General features: G+C 39.7%; 1 protein-coding gene and 1 long non-coding RNA gene across 3 annotated transcripts in view; one reads left to right on the top strand and one right to left on the bottom strand.

The window, feature by feature from the left end:
- The window catches only part of LOC121955028 (uncharacterized), a 57,090-nt gene extending 53,531 nt beyond the window's left edge, over positions 1–3,559 (bottom strand). The window contains exons 1-3 of the long non-coding RNA XR_006106585.2: positions 3,298–3,559; positions 2,383–2,511; positions 2,125–2,241 (exon numbers count right to left, since the gene is read on the bottom strand). This is a non-coding gene — a long non-coding RNA (uncharacterized LOC121955028). The remainder of the gene's footprint in view (positions 1–2,124; positions 2,242–2,382; positions 2,512–3,297) is intronic.
- Positions 1–20,353, top strand: part of crtac1b (cartilage acidic protein 1b) — a 30,972-nt gene extending 10,619 nt beyond the window's left edge. The window contains exons 6-15 of one of the 2 annotated variants that reach the window (XM_042502812.2): positions 2,159–2,293; positions 2,396–2,538; positions 8,336–8,472; positions 10,560–10,642; positions 10,876–10,976; positions 11,084–11,252; positions 12,575–12,720; positions 13,603–13,645; positions 13,754–13,897; positions 14,178–20,353. In XM_042502812.2, the coding sequence (XP_042358746.1) occupies positions 2,159–2,293; positions 2,396–2,538; positions 8,336–8,472; positions 10,560–10,642; positions 10,876–10,976; positions 11,084–11,252; positions 12,575–12,720; positions 13,603–13,645; positions 13,754–13,897; positions 14,178–14,305 (1,229 nt within the window). In that variant the 3' untranslated portion in view covers positions 14,306–20,353. The remainder of the gene's footprint in view (positions 1–2,158; positions 2,294–2,395; positions 2,539–8,335; positions 8,473–10,559; positions 10,643–10,875; positions 10,977–11,083; positions 11,253–12,574; positions 12,721–13,602; positions 13,646–13,753; positions 13,898–14,177) is intronic. The other variant, XM_088086468.1, reaches the window with a different exon arrangement.
- The last annotated feature ends 1,559 nt before the right edge of the window (positions 20,354–21,912 follow it).

Here is a 21,912-nt window from a genome sequence, read left to right as displayed (position 1 = left end):
GATTAACAAGCTACCAAAGCTGTTCAATGGAGAAATCTAGTTTACTTATTTAAAGCTACTATAGTTTAAACTTCTTAAAAAAATAAAAAAAACTCAATCTGACAATATGCGTGTGATGCTAAATTATAAAGAATACAAAAAAGTCACATGCCAGCAGAAAAATGCCACTCAAGAACTCTCAAGAATAGTGTCACCAATTTAGTGTCTGACCAAGTGACGTCGACCTCCGACCAAAACAATCTAATTAGCCTACTGATGAGTCCAAGTAGACATTTGGCCAAATTGAAAAAATTCCCTCAAGCGTCTCTTGAAATGTCGTGTTCACAAGAATGGGATGAACAGACAGACAACTCCGAAAACATAATGCCTCTGGCCACAGCTGATGTCAGCAAGGAGGGATAAAAATAAAATATCCCACGATTCATGAGAAAATGCGAGGAATGGCAGCTCTGGTTTTATATACAATGTCCGTCAGTCAGGATTACTCAGTTAGCCAGACAACTTCTAAAAAAGCATGCATCAACTTCTCTGAACATTTGCAAATAAAAAACAATAATCAATACTTATGACTCATTGCGATCAAAGGGGCTCAGTTTCAGAAGAAAGTGATGGTAAATTGTTTTTAAAAATCATTCCTTTCGTTTTTATGGCCTAACATTGTTTATAGCCTTAGTTGTTAACTAATTAACTAACTAATTACTGCACAAATATTAATGTAGTTGAACTGCCAGTAAGCAGCTGCAAAATGTATTTAAACCAATAATTCAATTGCAGGTATGGTACTAACTCCCCAAAGCTAGTCTCACGTCCTACCGAAGCCGAGCACTGTATCTTATTTGCTGCAAAAATATATTTTTATTTCTTGTTTTTTTTTTATCTCACTGACCATTTCTTTTATTTTTATTGTGTTCACTACTTAATGCTTCCCGATGTCTTAAATATTGCATGTGTTTTTATTGTTTCTCAAACTGCATTGCTGCATAAGCTCATGCAGGAAAACAAACATCTGAACTGCCATTTAAACGCTTTTGAAACTGAATGGATGACCTTGAAATTGATTTTTTGCTTCACATGTAGTACTGAAATTCATCACTGCACCTCAGCTCTCTTCCCTGGCTTGGATCAACACTTCACTTAACCCTGTGATGGATACCTGTTTTGGTATAGAAGAGGAGAACAATAAATGCCAAAATGAATGATTTCACCGTGATTTGTTTCTTTGATAATAGCGGCGCCTCTATGGTCCTTCGTTGTAACCACTGAAAAGTCCTTGGCGCTGATGTCCAAGTAAGTTTAGAAAATGGGAGATGACTTTGTGTTTGAGCATAACAGAATCAATCTTCATCATCTACGGCTCTTTTTACATGCAGGATGTCATCTAAGCCACTGAAGGGGCAGGGTGAGCCGGCCCAGAATCGCTGTGAATGATGTACGGGGGATGGCTTTGTCATCAAACTGCCGTTAATCAGAGCAGAGGGACAGGCAGTGAAGTTGTATATCTAATGGTTACATATCTCCGGAGAGACGTTAGTGGTTTATGGCCATAGGGGGCGAGTGATATTTGTCTGGGCTGATGGAGCGGGCCAGTAAATCAGGAGCGAGTCCTGACTCACAGCACTGACTCTGCATACTGGAAGGGCAATCAAAGCCCTTTCAGCTCCATAATTAGACTCCGCTGGTCTCAGATGAGACACTTTAGTGAGACACTTCACTTTATAGAATGTCATTGGAAAATCCTGGGGTGATATTGATAGCGTATTGAACAGTCGCAAAGATCTTTTCATAAGAAAATTACTGTTAGCTTTTGGTTAACGCAAAAGATTCTCAGCATGTGTCCATATTTGTATTTTTTTGTGCTTAGGTGTGTTTGTGTGTTTGTGTGTGTGTGTTTGTGTGTGTGTGTGTGTGTGTGTAGCCCATCAGAGTTAGTGTCTGTGTCAGCAGAAAGACCTGCACTGCTTAGAGGAAATGGCCTGGAAAGACAGTAATGATCTCTCGCCGTTCACTTTTGTTATGGTGCTGATCTTTCTCCCTCCGTTCTCTGTTGTTTCACCGATCCAGTTTCATTTTTTCTGTCTAAAACAGTCTATTCAACCTCTTTTTAACTGACTAATTTTCTCTTACCTTGAGCGTCGTCTCTCCGTCTCCATTTGTGCAGGAGGGCGAGGGGTCGTTGTGGGGCCCATTGTCAGCCAAAGCCTGTCAGATGTATTTTGCGACAACGAATACGGACCCAACTTCCTGTTCAGGAACAATGGAGATGGAACTTTTACTGATGTGGCGCAGCAGGCTGGTGAGAGGAACAAGTGCAGTTAAACAGATCATAGCCTTAGATCAGTTAATTGTAGACACAAACACAACATCCAAGCTTGAGTGTATTACCTTATCCCTGTAGGTGTGGAGGACCCCATGCAGCACGGCAGAGGGGTTGCTCTGGCAGATTTCAACCGTGATGGAAAGACAGATATCGTCTACGGGAACTGGAATGGACCTCATCGGCTGTACATGCAGCTGAATAATCGCAAACAGAAGTTCAAGGTTGGTCCAACTCAAAATGCAAACAAACACCAACACTTTAATCACTCTATACGCTTTAAATGAATATGATGCGTCACATGTGTATATACCTGTTCCAAATGTTCACACTCAAGGTAAGTTTGAAGAGAGAGGCAAGTCAAAAGGAATGTGAATGTGGGCACACCCAAAAATAAGTGACAAAAGTAGTTGTATGAACAGTAAAAAAAAAATAAAAAATTTTTTAAGGCAGAAAAAGAAAGGGGGAGTTCATATGCCTCATACAGGAGCTGAAGCTCTGTGACGGCAGATTCTGGACATATTTTAGGATGTCATATAACAATAACAATTTGATAATGAATTGTAATATTATGGTGCTAAGAAATAAATTATTAACAGGTCTGCCATTGTGATTTGTCATCTGTTCTGCACAGCAGGTTGGTTGCTTGGTTATTTGTTGTGCGAAAGTTCAGAGAAATGAAAGATGTTCCCAAAAAAGGTTTATGTCACAGTTTTTCTGCATAATATTCATGATGGGTGTGAAAGTAATCATGACAACAGTTTGGAAAATTATGCTGACGTGCAAATTAATTGCATGAAAAATGGATGAATCATCTGGTTGTTGGTTTTTAAAAGTTAAAAAAAAATCAGATGCAGCCCTCTAGATTTCACTGCCATGAAGAATGTTACAGAACCATTAGACAGTCTGACAGCTCTTTTTTGAAACATACTGAGGCCTTTAATATAAGCTGACCCAAATGACAAAATGCATATGTTAGATACCTTGTTGTCAGATTTCAGTTTAAAAGAAGATCCCATAGCATTACTCCATATCAGCAGCAAAAAGCCTGTAAATGTAAAATCTGGTGACAGAAAACAAAACCAAGAAGCAAAAAAAAAAAAAAAAAAAACTAAAGGAGCAAGCTGAAAACAAAAAAGCAAAAACAAAGAAAGAAAAACTAAGCTGGGTCAAACCGGGATGGCATGAGGAGCACAAGTGGAAAAAGCAGCACAGTGGGAAATAACACTGAAAACAAGGAGTAAAAACAACTGACCTGACACTGAAACAGGGGAAACACACAGGCTAAATGTGTGGGAGAAGCAGAGTGTTAACGAGGGACAGGTGAAACTAATCAGGGAGGGGCAGACGATCACGCAGGCAGAAAAACACACAAAGGCAGGAAGTAAAACAAGGCATGCCACATTTGGAGTGAATCTACAAAATAAAACAGGAAACGGATAAAAACCCAGGATCATGAAACCTTGTGGTGTCTAAAACAGTCAATAGCTTGGACAAGTTATTTTGTAGAAAGTAGTTCTTTAATGAAAAGTGTTCACAGGTAGGTTTGTGGATAATTCAGAGCAGTTGTGGAAAGTACATTTAAAAGTTAAAGTACTGTACTTAAGTACAGTTTTTGAGTATCTGCACTTTACTTGAGTATTATTATTTTTTAAAACTTATTACTTTGACACTACATTTGAAAGACATATATTGTACTTTCGACTGAACTACATTTATATGAAGGGCCTCGTTACTTGTTGCATTTGTTCATAAGCTGTGATCATGCACTTCTGCATGTGGTTTGTTTGTCAAAGTGGTGTTCTTCTACCTCCACCTCGCACATGCACCACTCAGACTGGGCAGCACATTGGCTGAGAGCAGAGGTCATCAGTAGGGGGCTGTATTTGGTTATGTGGTGTTAATATGGCAACACCTCAAGTACGGTACATGTTTAAAGTTACTGAAATGAAAAATGATCAAATATTTGCTCTGTTTACTGCACATGAACTTCATTGTGGCATACTGAGGTATGCATTTGCTTCATTCCACATAGATTTTTTTTTTTTTAAAGATTATTTTTGGGGCTTTTTATGCCTTTATTGCATAGGCTAGGTGAAGCGTGAAAGGGGCAGAGAGAGGGGACGACATGCAGTAAAGGGTCAAGGTCGGAATAGAACCTGCGGCCGCTGCAGCGAGGACTTAGCCTTCATACATGGGGCACTGGCTCTATCCACTAAGCCACCAGGTGCCCCAGATAAATATTTTAAACAAAGTTGTCTGTGCTTGTAGTAGTTGCAGTTTTTGTGCAATTTTTGGTCAAATGAATGTTAATGGATTTGCATGCACAGTTGATGTGCACTGTTACAAATATTTTTAATCAGTGTTTTCACCTTAGTTGTGGATTCACCAATGCATTAAGATTAAAAAAGTACTTCGGTATTTTTAAAAGCAAGTACTATGGTACTTAAATTAAAGTAATAATTTGACTCAGCAGCTTACACTTGTGTTAGAATAATATTTGAAGTATCTATACTCTGACTTTAAGTTGTGTACTTTGTCCAGCACTGATCCAGAGTGACCAGCAGTTCTTTTGATAGTAGTGGTCTAATCTAGTCTTAGTCCTCTGTGTGGAGAAATGCCCCTATCAGGAAGTCAGGCGCTGCAAATGATGCATAAGAGTTTCAGATGGAGGTTGTGGTTCTATTTTCTTCTTCTTCTCTCTCCAGAGTCAATGTCTATTGAACAAGCAGCACAAAGACAGCAATTCTCACCTATTAACTCTGTGAATCACGAGAGTTATCAATACTAATGGATGTCTAGTGAATTAGCACAAGTCAGTGCCGGCCCACTTTGGGATTGAGTGGAATTCAAAGACAACGGGCAATGATTTACTCAATCGACGACCGCAGACTCCTCCTGCATGACAGCCAGCAGTGTGCATGTGTTTGTGTGGTGCGGTTAATAGCGGCAGAGACAGAGACGGGCTCCGCTGCGTGTAAATCTGCGGAGGGTTTTGCACTTGGTGATCTATCTGTCAGCACCTGCGACTGCATCTTTCACCAAAGAGATAAACGTCAAAACGGACATCTTTATAGGGGTCAAATAAGGGGTTAATGTGTGATGCTTAGCCCAGAGACAATTCAATCAGCGGGACACATACACACACAATACACTCTAATACATACACACACATACACACACACACACACACACACACAATACACTCTAATACACACACAAACACACAGAAGACAAATTGAATTAGCTAGCTGATGTTTTTTTAAACCCAGATTGTTAAATCATAAGCCCACAGCACATCTTAGACCCCGTTCCCCCCACACAAACTGACACTCCTACTAGCCGTGTTGACCTTTGGCATGTATAATGAAGCTGTTGTATCACTCCAGTAAACCGCTAATTAAATTGGGCTGAAACAGCAGCTTGCCTGGGTAGTGGAAAGTGCCGATTAGGCCTGTTTGTGCTTTAATTAAAATCCACTGCTGAGGTTTCCCTTGTAGTAGGTTTTGCACTCGTGCAAAAACTCACCCACAAATATATAATAGGTATTTAAAGAGATGTAAAATACGTTTTGATTTGTTTGGTAAATGTGTACAAAATTCAGAGCAGAATTTATCTGTTTTTTTATTATTCCAATCAAACAATATAGCAAAGTACTGTAGGGTTAAAAATATACTTTTATAATATTACTTGTAATATTAATTTATTATTAAAGTAATCCTTATTGGGAGAAACAAACCTAAACCTAAAACTTTCTCCCTTGATCCTATAAACTCATGTTTCTGTGCTCCATAATTATTTTGGTGAGTCCCTTTCTCTCTCTCTTTATGGCACATCTATTCATCCACCTTGTAATATAGTAAATGCAGAACTGTCCCTCCCTCCCTTGTGGCCCTCAATTGGCCATCCCCTCTCCTTCACCTGAGAGGCAGAAGGTCACTGTGAGCCCTCCCCACCCCCAGCTTTATGAGCCTTATAATTAAAACAGGGAGTAAATACTGGAGGGAGTGAAGGGCTGCTCTATAACTCTTCCCGACTTATCACCGTGTCACTGAAGCGGGGAGATATCCGTTACTTTCTCGTGCAAAAACTCCTCTGCTGAGGAGAGTTTTTTGGGGGGCAGGAGAGCTGCAGTCTACTTTTCTGATGCCGGAAGATGGAAGACGACTCTTTGTTGTTATCTTTAGGCTTTAGATGACACTCTGAGCGAGAGTGACAGTGAGTGAGTGAGCAGATGACAGCGTCTAACTCAGGGACTGATTACTGATAGGCATATTGTGGAGATTGAACTTGTGACCTTCAGGTTATAATACAGGCCCTCTAGCCACTGACTCAGCACCCATCACTTGTTGACATGTTGATCTGAACACATCTATAATGCAAGCTGTAATAACGACAGGTTCTAGGTACATGACTTTTATGTATGGTGGTCTCTGTGGTGATCTGTGATATCAAATATCTTTTTCTGTTGATTTTATGCAAAAAAAATGTTATGCCCATGAGCAAAACACTTAAACACAGTCTACTCTGTAGATTAAAACCAACAAAACAGACCAAAAAAAAAGAAAAGTTCATCAATTTCATCTTTCCAATAGGCAGTCATCAGCATATAGAGTAACAAAAAAGACTTTTACGATATGTTTATGAAGTGTTGGGTTATTACTAAATAACCCTAAACCTTGCTCTAACCAGGTGGCAGCCTTCAGGGCTGAAAAATGAAGCCAATGCAAAGTGCCAAAAACTGCATTTTCTTGAATGGCCACTTGAGGCTGGCAGCAAATGCAAATCAATCCATAGATGTAATATAACAACTAGATACCAGACCTTGAGATGGCGTCTATTAAAACATTCAATCCAGTGGAATTGCTTGCCTGGCAAACAAGCCAAAAAAACAAGATTTTAGTTGTTGGGTTTACTTGCACAGTATGTGGCCCACTGAAAATGTGCTGTAGTGTTTCTCCCATTGGCCCCAAATTCCTGCTCAGCTCTTAGACTTGACATTATGATGTCAAAGATTTTTAAATTGCTTCTCTTGGGGAAAGTTTTACAAATATTAAACTTCAATGGTCAGAAACTCATAATCAAAAAAGTCATAACTGACCTTGCAGTTCAAGGTGTCCTGTGACACTTTTGCAGACATTTCCTTGATCATGGTGATCTATGGGGAAAATGCTTTTTGGGTCAGATGGGACTTTTTTGGTGCAATATCTTGAGTGGCCACTGGGAAAAAAAATGGAAGCAAGGCTAAGCTGCATTTCTGCGGCCAAAATGACAAACTTGAGGCTTTAAAACAGGAGTCCATAAATCAATGGGTGGTGTCACAATAGCTTCATCCATATTTCATTCAGTCTCTGGCCCTAACCCCAAAAATGTCAATAATAAATTATTAAATTCAACCAAAAAGGAAAAAAACCCCCAAAACAAAACAGATTTTTATGAGAAAAAAAAATAAATTTACTTGTGACGAACAGTTAATGTCCCCATACAATATGTGATGAGTGTGGCAGTCAAGAAACATTTTGTTTTTTAATCTTGAAATGAAAAATTAACTTTCATACTGTTTTAGACAGGTATGAAACACTTTCCCACTTTCTTTTCCTTTTTATTATAGCTTTTATTGTTATATTTTTATAATTATTAATGATGAGGGCAATACATTTTTTAATATTTTTGCACTTTATCCTTTCTTTATTCATGTACTCATCTACGGTTGCTTGTCTCTATGTACGAAGCTTTAATTTACACAAAAAGCAAAAGTTATGCAATGCACTTGACATAATCATTTGTACAAAATATTTTTAAGATGTTTAAAGAAACATTACAATAAACTATATAAAAAATAAACATTTTGTGATTAATGCACCTGTAGTACAGGTCAAGTCTGTGATCACAATTTAGTTATAAAAAGGGCTCTCAAATATTTCCCCCCAACAGAAAAAACCTCTTTATGCATATATTTGACTTCTGCACATGTATGCATGTGTTTGTGTTTCACTGATTTACCGTGTGTTTTTTCCTCAGGACATAGCATCCCAGAAGTTTTCTATGCCGTCCCCGGTTCGCACAGTCATGGTTGCTGACTTTGACAATGACAACGAGCTGGAGGTCTTCTTCAATAACATCGCCTACAGGGGCCCCTCCGCCAACAGAATCTTTCGGTACTCATACTGAAAAATACAAGACACACACACACAGACACACACATATAAGTATGATAGTAAGTTTTAATAGCACTTTGATCAAGAGCTTAATAGACTACTCTTGCGTCTTGATTTAATATTCTAAAACTGGGCTTGGAAGCTGAGAAGAATTTAAAATTCCCAGCCAAGGATACTTATCTAGTCTGGCATCCCGCCTCCTCCTCCACACATGAATGAATCTTTCATTAAGACAGTTTTAGGTCTCTTTTTGGCTCACGGTTTGGCTTCCTCTCTAGATAATATTAATGAACTCAGCTTTCAAAATGCAATATATGATACATATCAATTGTTAGGACTTAATAGTAGAATAAACCCATCCCGTCTGAATAAAAATCTGATCTGGCATATTTTTCCGAACAGCATGCAGACATCATGATGAATGTTGCCATGAGCTAGTGGGTCAATTCATACTGAATATAAATAATCAGTGTAAGCCCCAAAGGTTTCCTGGATCACAGTAGTCCCACAGGCCAGGTCACTGGAGGAGAATTCGTCTTTCTGGACACGAGGATGTCCGACAGGGGTCACTGCTCCACAGCCCTTGGCTCTGCCGGTGTCTAGTGTGAAGATGAATCAGCTAATTTAACTCTGCTCTCTGGCACTGAAAAAAAAACTATTGTGCCCAAGATAATTAATTCAATACAGCTAATCAATATTTAGCTGAGCTGAGGGGTTTAACAGCCAGGATCAGCACATTAGTGCGCTGTAAAATGAAATTATAACTTGAGGAAACTTGGATATCAAGATGCTTTGTCACTAAAGGTAATGTGCACAATGTCTTTTAACTCAAGGGCACATTTAGAAACAACAACTTTTAATCCTCAGTGCTTTACAGAAAGATGGCAATCACAAACAGATAAATCCCACAAAAATAATGACATATCAACGAGTTGAATAATAATAATAATAATAATAATAATAATAATAATAATAATAATAATAATAATAATAATAATAATAATAATTAAAAATGAAAATCAATAATTATTGATCAAGTAAGTCCCAACAAAAACTAAAAATCACATGAGACTTGGTTCCCTCCTATATTAAATACAAAAGGGACACAAAGTAAATGTACTTCTGAGGTGAGGGAAAAGAAAGTCGGGCACTTGTGGCTCATTGTTTGTCAAGCATTTTTATGGCAAGCATAACTGCACAAACACCTCTGATGTAGAAGTCCTCTGCTACTTTAATGATTTTATTCTACACCTACATAGTGGAAAACAGAAAAGAGAGAGTTGATGAAAGGAAATTTTGTATAATAATGCCCTTTTTCTGTGTGTGTACTATGATTTGTTCTGTTTTTTGTGTGCAGGTTATGTGAGGCATCTCTGTTGTATATAGAATTTACAATAAAAAAATTTTTACTTATATACGTATACTTGGAAAGCCACATAAGATGATATTTTATTGTTTTTCATACAATAGTGGAAAAAGTATTGAGAGGAAATAAAATATCGCGCTGCAAAAAAATACTAAATTCCAAGTAAAAGTCTCTATTTAAAATGTATGCAAATTAAAGTATGAGTAAGTATTGTCAGCAAAATGTATTTTAAGTATACTATCAAAAGTTAACAGTGGATGGGTCCCACTGGTCCCATGGTGTTAAAATATTATTGTATATTACATGATTGGATAACTATCACAGATGCATAAACATGTAAGCAACATTATAATGTTATGGGGGAGCTAACTTGGCCTATTTTACATACTGGTAAGCGGTTTAATTTTTCATGGTTTATCATATGTTATAAACTGATTACATTCTTTATATAATCTTAACCTGTAGAGTAAAAAGTAACTAGTTGTCAAATAAATCTAGTGGAGTAAAAAGTTCAGTATTTCTCTATGAATCGTTGCATAGTAGTATTGTATAGGAAAAAATGGAAATACTCAAGTAAAATATTAGTACCTAAAAGTTGTACTTAAGTGCAGAACTTGAGTAAATGAACTTCTTTTCAGCACTGCTTATATATTTATGGTGGCACTGGTATTAATGTTTAACAGTGTTTTGGGGTGTAATTGCTGTGATGTTGATTTGACAGGGTGAGCAGGAGAGAGCACGGAGACCCCCAGATAGAAGAGTTGAATGTTGGCGAGGCATCAGAGCCTGAAGGACGAGGAACCGGTGAGTTTGTAAGGACAGCTCAGTCTTATATCTGTTGTTCCAACATGTCACCATTAGATGGCACTAGAGCTCCACTGGGGTTTCCTCATGCGCTTCATAAAGAGAAAAGACTTGTTCCACATAATTAGTTCTATGACTGTTGAGGCTTTATGTTTCCCCGCATGAGGATAGTAAATGTTACGTAGACTGTTTCCTGAAGTGTTTATTGCATTATTACTGTGATGAATCACCAGGAGCTGTAGCCACAGACTTTGACGGCGATGGTCGTCTGGAACTGCTGATATCTCATGGTGAAAGTGCAGCACAGCCGCTTTCTATATACAAAGTCAACCAGGTGAGTGTTTCTGAGACACTATAAAAGCTTAAAAAGATCAGTTTGACACCCAATTTATTGTAATCTTAACCCAAACCCTCGCTTTTCTCATTCTGTCTGTGTCTCAGGGGGCCACTAACGCCTGGCTGCGAGTGATTCCTCGAACTAAGTTTGGTGCTTTTGCCAGAGGAGCTAAAGTGGTGTTGTACACTAAAAAGACTGGCCCACATACACGGATCATTGACGGGGGCTCGGGGTATCTGTGTGAGATGGAGCCTGTCGCCCACTTTGGCCTTGGTACATTTTTATTACAGCAATTACAAGAAATAAAAAATGTTGCAGGGATTGAACTAGGGGGCCTCAATATACCAGTATTGACCATAGCTTTGATATTTAAAACAAGAGATATTGATATCATGTTAATAATACACATATCCCAAATCCGTACTTGCTTTGTCTCCCTCTCCACCTGCCTACACTCATATTTTTATTGTAATTTATTTGCCAAAAAAGTTACTAAACATACAATCAATAAAGATAAAGAAGAATTTGACTGACAGCATTATTAATATTACTTTCAATTTCCTGTAGATGTAACGGTAATATCATTATTAGTTATCATCTCAGTTATCATATCAGAAGCTGTAACCTCTTAGTGACATCTTCAGATTGCATCTTTTGTTTAACCTAAAGCTTAAAACCAAATGATATATGCGTTACAATCATATAAATCTGGGAAAAGCAAATTCTCAAATTTAAGTCACTGAAACCAGCAAATGTTTGGCAGTTTTCCTGGAAAACAGAGCTTTTTGTTGATTTACCCTCTGCTGAGTATTCTGCTATTAGACTGATTTCAGTACTGGGTTACGGATGTATAGACAAAGAGAAATGGACAGAATGAGCATTACAGAGCAGCAGCGAGAAGAAAAAAGAAAGCTCCATGTGGAAAGCATTGTTTTAATACCTCTAGCCTGATTGGACACCCGTGGGAGACTTTGAGAGGGAGCTTGGTGGACAAAGTGGGGAGAGATGGCGGACAGGTGCAGCAGCTGGAAGCCGGCCTGGTTGGTGAGGAACCAGCTCCTTGTCTCCTTCTGCCCCCACAGGAGTGTCAGCTGGTGGTCATCCAGGCCTGGTAGCTCTTCTGCTGCTTCCTGACTCTGTTCTGGATCAGGACTGTCCAAAACACAGATCATCTCAGGATTACTAAAACTCAGAAAGCAAACTTTCCACACCACTGTAGCTTCAGGACAGACCTCCACAAACAGCAGCACTAATGTTAGCATGTTAAAATGTGAGATACGTGCCCTGCCACTATATGAGAGGGCGCTCCCTGGGTGCAGAACAGGTGAAATATTCTTTGGCTCTCGGGGAGCACACCTGCTGAGGCGATCACTGTCTGGCAAGGTAACTCAAGATCTGTTTACATTAGAAATGCCACTTTAATTAAGAGCTGCAGAGGCCCTCTGGAGAGGGGCTCTCTCTATGCCTGATTAAAATAGTTAATGGAGAGAGGAGAGGAGAGTGCTGCTCTGTCAGTGAAAAAAGACAGGAGAGCTTTATGAAACCTAGAGACTCACTAAAGGACATATGAATGTGTGCGCTGTATGTCTGACCAGGTAAGGACGTTGCCACCAATGTCGAGGTGTACTGGCCAGATGGTCGTTCATCAGCCCGACCCCTGGAGCCTTCAGACGTCAACACGGTGCTGGAAATCCATTATCCACAAGACGAGGAGGAAGTCACTCCTACTGTGGAAATAGAGGTACAGCATAGTACTCAATAGTAGTCATAGTGCAAGTCCTCAATTCTCATCATCTCAAAATAATATTGTTAGATTTTGTAGAATTGTCTTAGCTACCATGTGCAGAATTGGAAAATGTTTCAGGTTCTTAGAGGTTATGTCAAACAAGTAATTTAAGCATTGCACTGAGATGAGAGGGCTCAAAGGTACACAAAGACTCAATGATGGCCATCAGTTTGTGACCTGCTTTGTGTAAGTTAAAGTGAAAATGTCTTTGGGAGTAGGAGCACCACTGAGGCACATTATTAACTGATAAGATACATGCATTATCTGCTTCATGACCTAAACTCACCTCAAAATCTAGTTTTAAGATTACTAAAATTTTGTGCTTATACGTTGCATATTTCACAATTAAGTTGTGTCTAGTCAAATTGCAGCAGCACAAACTTGAGGTCAGTTAGTGTTCTAGCAATGAAAGACTGTACACTTTGCACAGAGAGTGGAAACAATAACTTAAAGATGCTACAGATGGATGATAAAAGAAAAAACAACATAAAGTATCGTGATAAGTTAGGTGTTGGGCATCTACAAGCCTAGAACAGCTCCCATGTTCATTGGCACAGCTTATATAAATCTCAGGAAGTCAAATGGAAAGATGAACAGTCTCACTCAGAATAATTTTGTGATGATTAGCAATTATCATTCTCTCTAAGGATTTTACTGGATCCAAATCATGAGAGCCAAATGCCCCCCATCTGGAAGCATTATTTTTTAACTGTCTGTGTGATCACATAAATTCTACATGTAGTGAGTTTAAAGGACATGCTCTGAATATTGTATAGAGCTCCTTTAAAAGATTTGTCATTCAACATTGTTTCTAATAAGACTGACTTTGTCTTTCAGTGTGGTCATGGCTTTGCTCTGAATGAGAATGGCCGCTGCACAGGTAAGTTGCAAAGGTGCATGTGTGTATTAACCACTCTGTGCTTGTTGCATCCTTGTTTAAAACCAAAACAAAAAGTGTCTGTTCTTCCCTCGCCTCCCCCTCCCTCAGATAAAGATGAGTGTACCCAGTTCCCCACTGTGTGCCCCTCTGACCGCCCCGTCTGCACCAACACCTATGGCAGCTATAAGTGCCGCGCCAAGAGGAGATGCAACCAGGGCTTTGAGCCCAACGATGATGGGTCAGCCTGTGTGGGTGAGTGGTCCTGGCAGAGTCAGGGTAGACTTAGCTGGATTACCAAGCTCAGGAGAACAAAGGAAGCACTGCCAGAGAACGAGATGCCTTAAGCTGCCTTAATTACTCTGGTTTGGAGTAAAGGCTTAGAGGTGCTAACATTCCTCTGACCGTGTCCCCTCTCTGTACCCCGCTGTCTTGCATGACTAACTCACCCATGTGAATGAGCTCTCTTTCAGCCATAAAGACGCAGATGTTGGCTTACTTTTCTCTGCCCTCTGTTTCGCCTCTTTCTCTGCAGCCCAGGTGGCTTATTTTGGGGGGACGCGGTCGTCTGGGGAGCGCGAGCGTTCAGGTCTTTCTTTCTGGATGCTCCCTGTCTCTGTGCTACCACTCATCTCTACCCATCTCCAGACTGGACTACTGTAGCCATCACTGTCTTCTCCCCTTCCTAACTCTCTCTGCTAAATGGGGATGTACAGAGACTCTACGAGCAAACTTTTCACTGAAACATCTACTCCTTCTTCTCCTACGTGGATCTCTGCTATCTTTTTCCATCAGTTATTTACAGCCTTGCCCCCTCCTCACCGCTGCTATGTGTCACCTCTTGGCTCCCGGCCCCCTCTGGACTATAAAGACACACACAGGGAGCATGCTCGCTGGGAGCTACGGGGTTCAGAACTAAGTGTGTCACACCCGCAGAGCCCTCACGTCATCACCTGGCACTTATCTTAGTGGGACCTGAACTGAGGCCAAGTCAATAAGTGGAGCTGCAGCGTGTAACCCTCTGCACATACAGTCCAGCCGACAGATCTACTGGCTCCACAGACCACATTCATTAGAGACACGCTGAGACCCCCATCTGTATCTCCATAATGCCACGATGTTAATCCTTGCAATGTCACCGTCATTCTTATTATGGGCTTACTGAGATGCTGAGGAACACCAGGTCTCCAGCTTTAGGTTCTGTGTTTGTGTGCGAGTGTGTGTGTATGTGTGTGAGAGTGTACTGCATCCAAAGAGGCAGTCGGGGAGAGGAACATATGCCAGACCATCTGTCTCCGATGGTAGGTTACATTTTGTTACCTCTGAATAATACAGCAGCACAGTGAAGGATATAAACACACATGCAAGTGTGTGTGAACACAAGAATAGGCAGGAACAAATTAAAACATTATAAGTCCAGTACTAACTGAGAGGTGTCCTTGAAACATCAATTACTGAGTGATTTATTCTTAACTATTAGCCGCATAATGCAGAACTGTAAATTTATTTAATTTATAATTTAAATAATATAACAAGCTGATAACAAGAACACAAATGGTAGAGCTTATGGATTTTCATGGAACATGACTTTTTCTAAAATAAATTCATAATCTAAAAAAAAAAACACCTAAAACAGCAGCTGATTTAATGTAGCACTGGTGATGTCTCTTCATATTCAAGCACAGAAGTTGGACCAGCAGCTCTATTGCTCGCTCTGTCAGTTTGTTGGTCGGTCAACAAAATTTGACCCTTCAATGGCCAAAGTATTAAATTTTTCAGAGACAGGTGTGCTCTTCACCAAATGTAATGCCATTTAAAGGAGTAGACTGAATAATGTCTTAAATTTACAAAACTTACTTCTTAATATTTTGGCTTTGGGGAAGGTACCAGTCAAACGACTCAAGTCCAAGTCAAATCATAAATCAACAATTTGTTTTGATATGATGTTTTTTTGACTTTGTCGACTGCAGATTAAAGTCATCAAATTGTGACTCGAGTCCAAGCAATGTGACTCGAGTCTACACTTCTGGTTGGCAATAGGAAGATCTGAAGTATTACCAGACTTATCCTTTAAATAATGAATATTAAATGAACATCAAAACATTTGTTTTTAATCTCAACTTGGCACCCTTGATAGGATATTTTAGGGGCTGTATTTTCTGAATTAAATGAAATCAAACATCATTTTTTTTAGGTTTTGCAAAACATTCATCGATGTAGTCCTGTAAAAAGCATAAAGCACAAGGAAACTCTTTTTTTTTTTCAACACTAGAGACATAATATTTGTCTCGTTGCCACATGTTTCTTAAAACATTTCAGGAAATTAACAAATATTTTGGCAGAGAAGATGACCAAAAAGTGAAAACATTATCCTTAACAAGATGTTGACAGCATGTTGACGGACAGATTTTTTTGCTCCCACTTTATTCTGCAGGGGACAATCCCTGTCCTCTTTGCAATCCCACTGCAGAAACTGCACAACACAACCATCTCATCCAGAGTTAGACCGCGATCACTGTCATAGCAGAGGACAGATTCATCAAGTGTTGGCAAGTACCGTCCTCCAGAGTAGTGAGTGTGTGTGAGTGTGTGTGTGATTTATGGATTTCTCCCTATTCCCTCATTGAGGCAAGTGTTATATATTTTGGAAATATTTGGCCAAAAAAGCCCTCACACATTCCATTTAAGAAACAGCACCAAACTAGGGCCCTTGACATCAGTCCCAGAGCCTGCTAATGAGCTGGACCCGAACCACAGATGCCACCTGTAAATATCAAACATTTCAGCTGAGACTTAGAGACTGAGCTTATTTCTCTCTGAGACATTTTTAATGAAAACTAAGAGGCATCAGAGCATGAAGAACTAATAAACAAACAGTAATGGATGTGTTAAAGCAATTAAAATTACTCACCACGGATCTGTGCTGGATCCATGTCGGCGATGTTGTCATGCTCTCTGTGTAAGCCAAAGACTGTGGAAGAGAGAGAGACCTAGGGTTCAGCAAGATTATCCACTTGAAACAAAGTGTTCATAAACAAATAAGTCAAAGAGGTTCAACAGAGGTTGCTGTGAAGATTATGAGGTCAGATTGGAAACTTTTTTGCTCTTGGGTCAGACTTGGACTGATATGTGAGCTCACAGTTTGCATGAACAATAAGATCCACAAGTGTTTATCAAAACTGCACGCTTTAAAAGGACCCTATTGCTCACATTCTTCTACTTAACCGCCGCAGTCCATATAGCAATGTAGTCATCGTACGTCAAAGACATGGTTGTGTGAATCAAGTTTGTATCTTTTCCTATACATGTGTTGAAATGGTGGCATTTCAGCTAATTCTGACATTTGTAAGCAAAGAAAGAATACTACTGAAGATTGTTGACTCTTTGACAACTCCTAACCATATGTACATGCAATACCCAATCAAACATACTGTTGACAGCATCTACTCTGCCCATGTAAACATGCAGGGGGTCTCTGAAATCACAGGTCATCATACTAAACTAGATTTGATGCTTGAAACTGGAGTTTATTCAAAATATGAGGCAATGCTGAAGATAATTAATGAAAACAATATTTACAGTGATGGATTTCTTAGCTTAACCACTTTGGACATAGCTGGAGGCAGCATACACATTTCTGGAATAGAGTGGAAGTATCAGAAAGGTTGACACTATTATCAGTAAGTACAACATCTAAACAGACTCCACTCAGAGCAAGGTAAGCTTTTCACTCTGTGACTCTAAAATTGTGTAATGTACCTTAACAGTGTCATTGAATGATGCCCAACAACCTGCAGGATGGGTGCTTTGTGTATGTGTGTGTGTCTGGCATGGTCACTGCCAGCGTCCCAGAGGCTCCAGCTGTGTTTCTTTCTGCTGAAATGAACTGCAAAGTGGAGATGTCCCTGTTATAAAATAAAACCTGGAACACAATGCTCAATGTGTGTGTTTCAGGGAAATTTGGACCGGCATGTGTGTGTGTGGACATGTGCTCATAGTGGAAAAATAACCCAAAATGCCTTTTTTTTTTTTGCATGCTTCAGACCACTAATCACAAAATGTCCCATAAACTGCAATTGCACAATGTACACATGCTACGAAAATGACATAAGATCAGATATACAGTAGAGGGATATGTTAAGAAAATATTTGTACTGTACGGAAATGAGCAGAAAAAAAGGAGCGGAAGGAGACGAGAAGAAAAAGTTGCATGAATGTGGATGTATACACTGAAGTGGCCATTTCTTTTTAGTCGCAGCCAGAGAGTAAAGTAAAGTATGTTTATGTTCTCTTTAGTTTGGTGAAAACGACCTTGTCCTTGATGCAAACAACTGAGCAGGCTGGGTTGGTGCAGTGTTCAAAGTCTGCTGTGTCCTCAGGCCAGTGCAGGCCTAATTCTAGCAATGCATTGTGGTTCATTGCAGCCTGCGATCAAAGTAATCCTTCATCATCCTTGCTTAGAGTACAATTGCCTCTGCACATCTCAAGTCGTTTGATTTCAATTTATTTGACTAATTTCACCGCGCCAGAGCACTAAAACAAGTCAATGACATTACAGATTAAAATCCTTCAACAACTACTTGAGCATGAATGCCATCACACACAACAGCTGGCTGTTAAGTAGGTTGTATCTTATTGTAATTGCTGCTAATTTCAAGCCATTTTTCAACATGTCAACGATAATTACATAAGAGATAATAACACATTATTAAATGCATTGTAATTTATTCATTTCCTTTATCTGCAGGGTCACCAGAGGCTGGAACAAATCTCAGTATTCAAGGGGAAAAAGGCATACACGTTTTTTTTATTGCCAATCATTTCTATCCATTATAATAATACTGTACTCACTAAAATGACTGCTAAGGAGCTATGAAGGGAGACACATGAGTAGTCAGATGAACTGTAACCAAGCAAACAGTTTGGCCATTATATCTAAACCATCCAAAATGTTGGCAACACAGAAAAGCTGTGTGCAAGCACAAATGTGGCAAATACAGCAGGTCAGAATTGAACCAGGACGTCAGTCTGTAATCAATATTTACAAACAGTTGTTTTTAACATCTATGGTTGTCTGTTCTGCTGTGTTTCTTGCCCTGTTGGATTTAATTTTAGAGATGCTGCTGTTTGCAGATCTCAACAATGAACCTGGTGACTGTCACGGTATTACGACTGATCAGAAAAAGCCCAAATTTACAAAGAAATGAACATGAATGCCTGCACAAGCTGGAGTGCATGGGTCAGTCTGGATGTGAGGCAGTAGAGCTAACCACGGATGAGGCTTTTTTACTTTATTTTACTCTGACTGAAAACTAGAATTACTGCCTTGCTGTTGTAAGTCTCAGCAAACCAACATGTTCGCGGAGGATTAGAGTTTACATCCATGTCTGTACAAACATGAATGCTTCACATACATTTTCCCCCCCAGCATAAACAATCTCAGCTCAGTTTGAAGGTAGACACCCATTATTATTGTCACTAATTCAGTACTTGACCAAATGTCCCTGTTATGTTCCTGAGTCATTTAACAATGGCCAGAAAAGAGTTTTTGCAGAACTTTATTATGTCACAGTGAGGCTGACATTTGACATCACGTTATTATTATATCCCATTAGATCTCTTCTTTGTTTCTGTTCAGCACTTAAAAGCAGTTAGGAGGGCAGTGACTGGCACGGCAGCAGCAAATCTAAGAAGAAGGACACAATAACCTCTGTCTCACAATTAACCAAGGTGATCAGAAGTGACATTTTAACTGGAACCACACGTTTCCAGCCTCGGATGCTTAACGTTGTGTTTTTATGTAGCATTATGGGCTGCACTTGGGGGAGGTCCAGCTACAAACACAACACAAAGGCTGTCAGTCACACTGAGGTTAAATAAACGAAGCGGATATTCATGCCAAAGCCAACACGCAGGGCAGCGAGGAAAAAATCAATTTAAAGGAGAGTCTCCAAAACCAGGCTAAGCACAGTAAATCAAGTGTGGCCAAAACACAGACAAACAAATCCTGCAGTTTCCACCATGTTTTACCTCTTTGTCTCTTCAAAGAGCGACTCAGCGCTGTGGCTTTTCACGGCAGAATTTCAAAACAAATGTTGAAAATCAGATACAACATCCGTACACAAAGGCTCTGTGTGTGGGTGGCACTTTGTGTACAGACTGTTTTGAAGGGATCAGTAGCGCTGAATCTTTCCGTTTGCTGCATCACAGTGGTTTAATGCACAATCATAACTCACCGTGATCTTGAATTTGGGCAGATGTGGATAAATGTTTGGTGGGCCTGAGTGAGCACAGCCAGAGTTTTGATGCCTCATGAGACTCTGTGGTAGACTGCCAGAGCTAACAAATTATTCTATTTGACTGAATTCCTGTTGTTTTGTTAGTTTTTATTGAGGGGAATGAACTAAATGTGTGTCTGTGTGTGGTTCCAGTCAGATGACTGTCAAAGCCGAATATAGGAGTGAACATCCTCCTCTAATGTCACCACAGGCATGACTTTTCTCCGAAGCCAAGTGCTTCTCCTGAGGGGTTTCATGTTTGATGCATTACATGCAAGCACACAATTGTAAACTTCACTATAATGACTGCTCTGTGTTTGCCAGGCACCGCTGCCAGTCAAAATATTTCTGGAACACAGAGGCAGCAGTGGGATACTGATTCTCTGTCATTTGCAGGAATAAACATTTTAAACAATCAATACCAGAAAGTGACTTTTTTTCCCCCCTTCTGGGCGTTCGTGACTCAGACTGAGAAGAAATTGTGGAAAAGGTAGAGCAAACTATTTCTTTTTCCTGTTTAGAGAACAAGGAACGAAAGAGCAGAAAGGGCATGGAGGAAGTAGAACGGACAGAGAAAGTGTCGTGCAGCCAAAGAACCAGGAATTTTAAAACTTGGAAAGTCAAAACAATTGTAGCAACAACCTGTAGCAGGAGGTAGGTGTGGGGGTGTGTGTGTGTGTGTGTGTGTGTGGGGGGGGGGTTTATGCAACAAAGGAGGTCTGTGTAGAGGGAGAGAGTAGCTTGTTAGCGTGAGAGTGACCTTTTCCCACAGGTGTTGAGATGTTGCTTCACTTCTCTGCTGTCTTTGAGAAAATATCAGTTCACTCTCAGCGCTCCTCCTCTGTCTCCACTCCTGTGATCAACACTAAGCCTCAATATCTGCCAGAACGTTATCGCTAATTTTTGGCCTTATGAGCAGGCTATGACGGATCTACTGTACACCTCTTATACACACATGCTCACACATACACATGGGTACAGAGAGCAGTTTGGATGGTCACAGGGCCGTTTAAAGGGGCAAAGGAGATCAAGGGCTTAAAAAGCTTTTAATTAGTCTTGGCCTATATGTGTAACGCTTATTATCATTATTCATACTTCTTTACAAAACTCCTTTAACACACACTCGCTGGCCATTTTTTTGGCACAGTTGTCAAATTTAATGCAGTCCAATACAACAAATCTGCCACAAATTCTACATACAGTACAGGAATATTATAAAGTCAGTTTTTGTTGACACTGACATAGAGATGGTATTTCAACTACATGCACGTCAAGCCAAAGGTCTGGGCATTCACCCCCCTGGAAAAAGCAAATTCCAAACACTTCATTTCCTGCATTCTGGTGGATTTTGATACACCAATTTGTGCCCTTTTCTGCATCAATTTGTGGTTGAATGTCTACATACTTCCCGCTTCAGTTGTGCATAGTTGAGTCTTCTGCTTTTTGGCAGATTACAACTGTTGCTTTTGAGGTTGCATACTACCACCACCATGAATGTGATTTTTGTTTTCTTTCTACACCTAACCTGATCCTAAGCATGTGCTTTTGCTGCCTAAATATAACCACGTGCTTTTGTTGACATCCTGGCATCAGTAGCGGGATCTCTGGATGTCAATAGCAGACGCAAAAGGATACCTAGAGCATGATGTGTAGACAATATGTGATGACTTGGGTGAGAACCTGTTGGAATAATTATTTAGAGGAGAGGAGAGGAAGAGACATTGTCTCTCTGTGTCATGATGAGACACAAGGCAACACCCCCCATGAATATGTTGGGCAGACCTATGGATGATGGTATTTTCCCAGTAACAGAATTTCTTTTACTGAAGCAAGATTTTGAATGCAGGACCTTTCCTTGAAGTAAGAACCTGATTTTGCAAAGTAAACTAATATTGTAAAATAAATGTAGTTGAGTAAAAAGTACCATAAAATTGGTTTCAAAAATATAGTGTAGTACCAAAAGTATAGCATACAATAGAAATACTCAAGTAA

Source organism: Plectropomus leopardus, chromosome 13 (genome assembly GCF_026936395.1).
Source record: "Plectropomus leopardus strain MGB_pleo_1.0 chromosome 13, ASM2693639v1, whole genome shotgun sequence".
Lineage (NCBI taxonomy): Eukaryota > Metazoa > Chordata > Actinopteri > Perciformes > Serranidae > Plectropomus > Plectropomus leopardus.
This window is presented reverse-complemented; position numbering and strand designations above follow the sequence as displayed.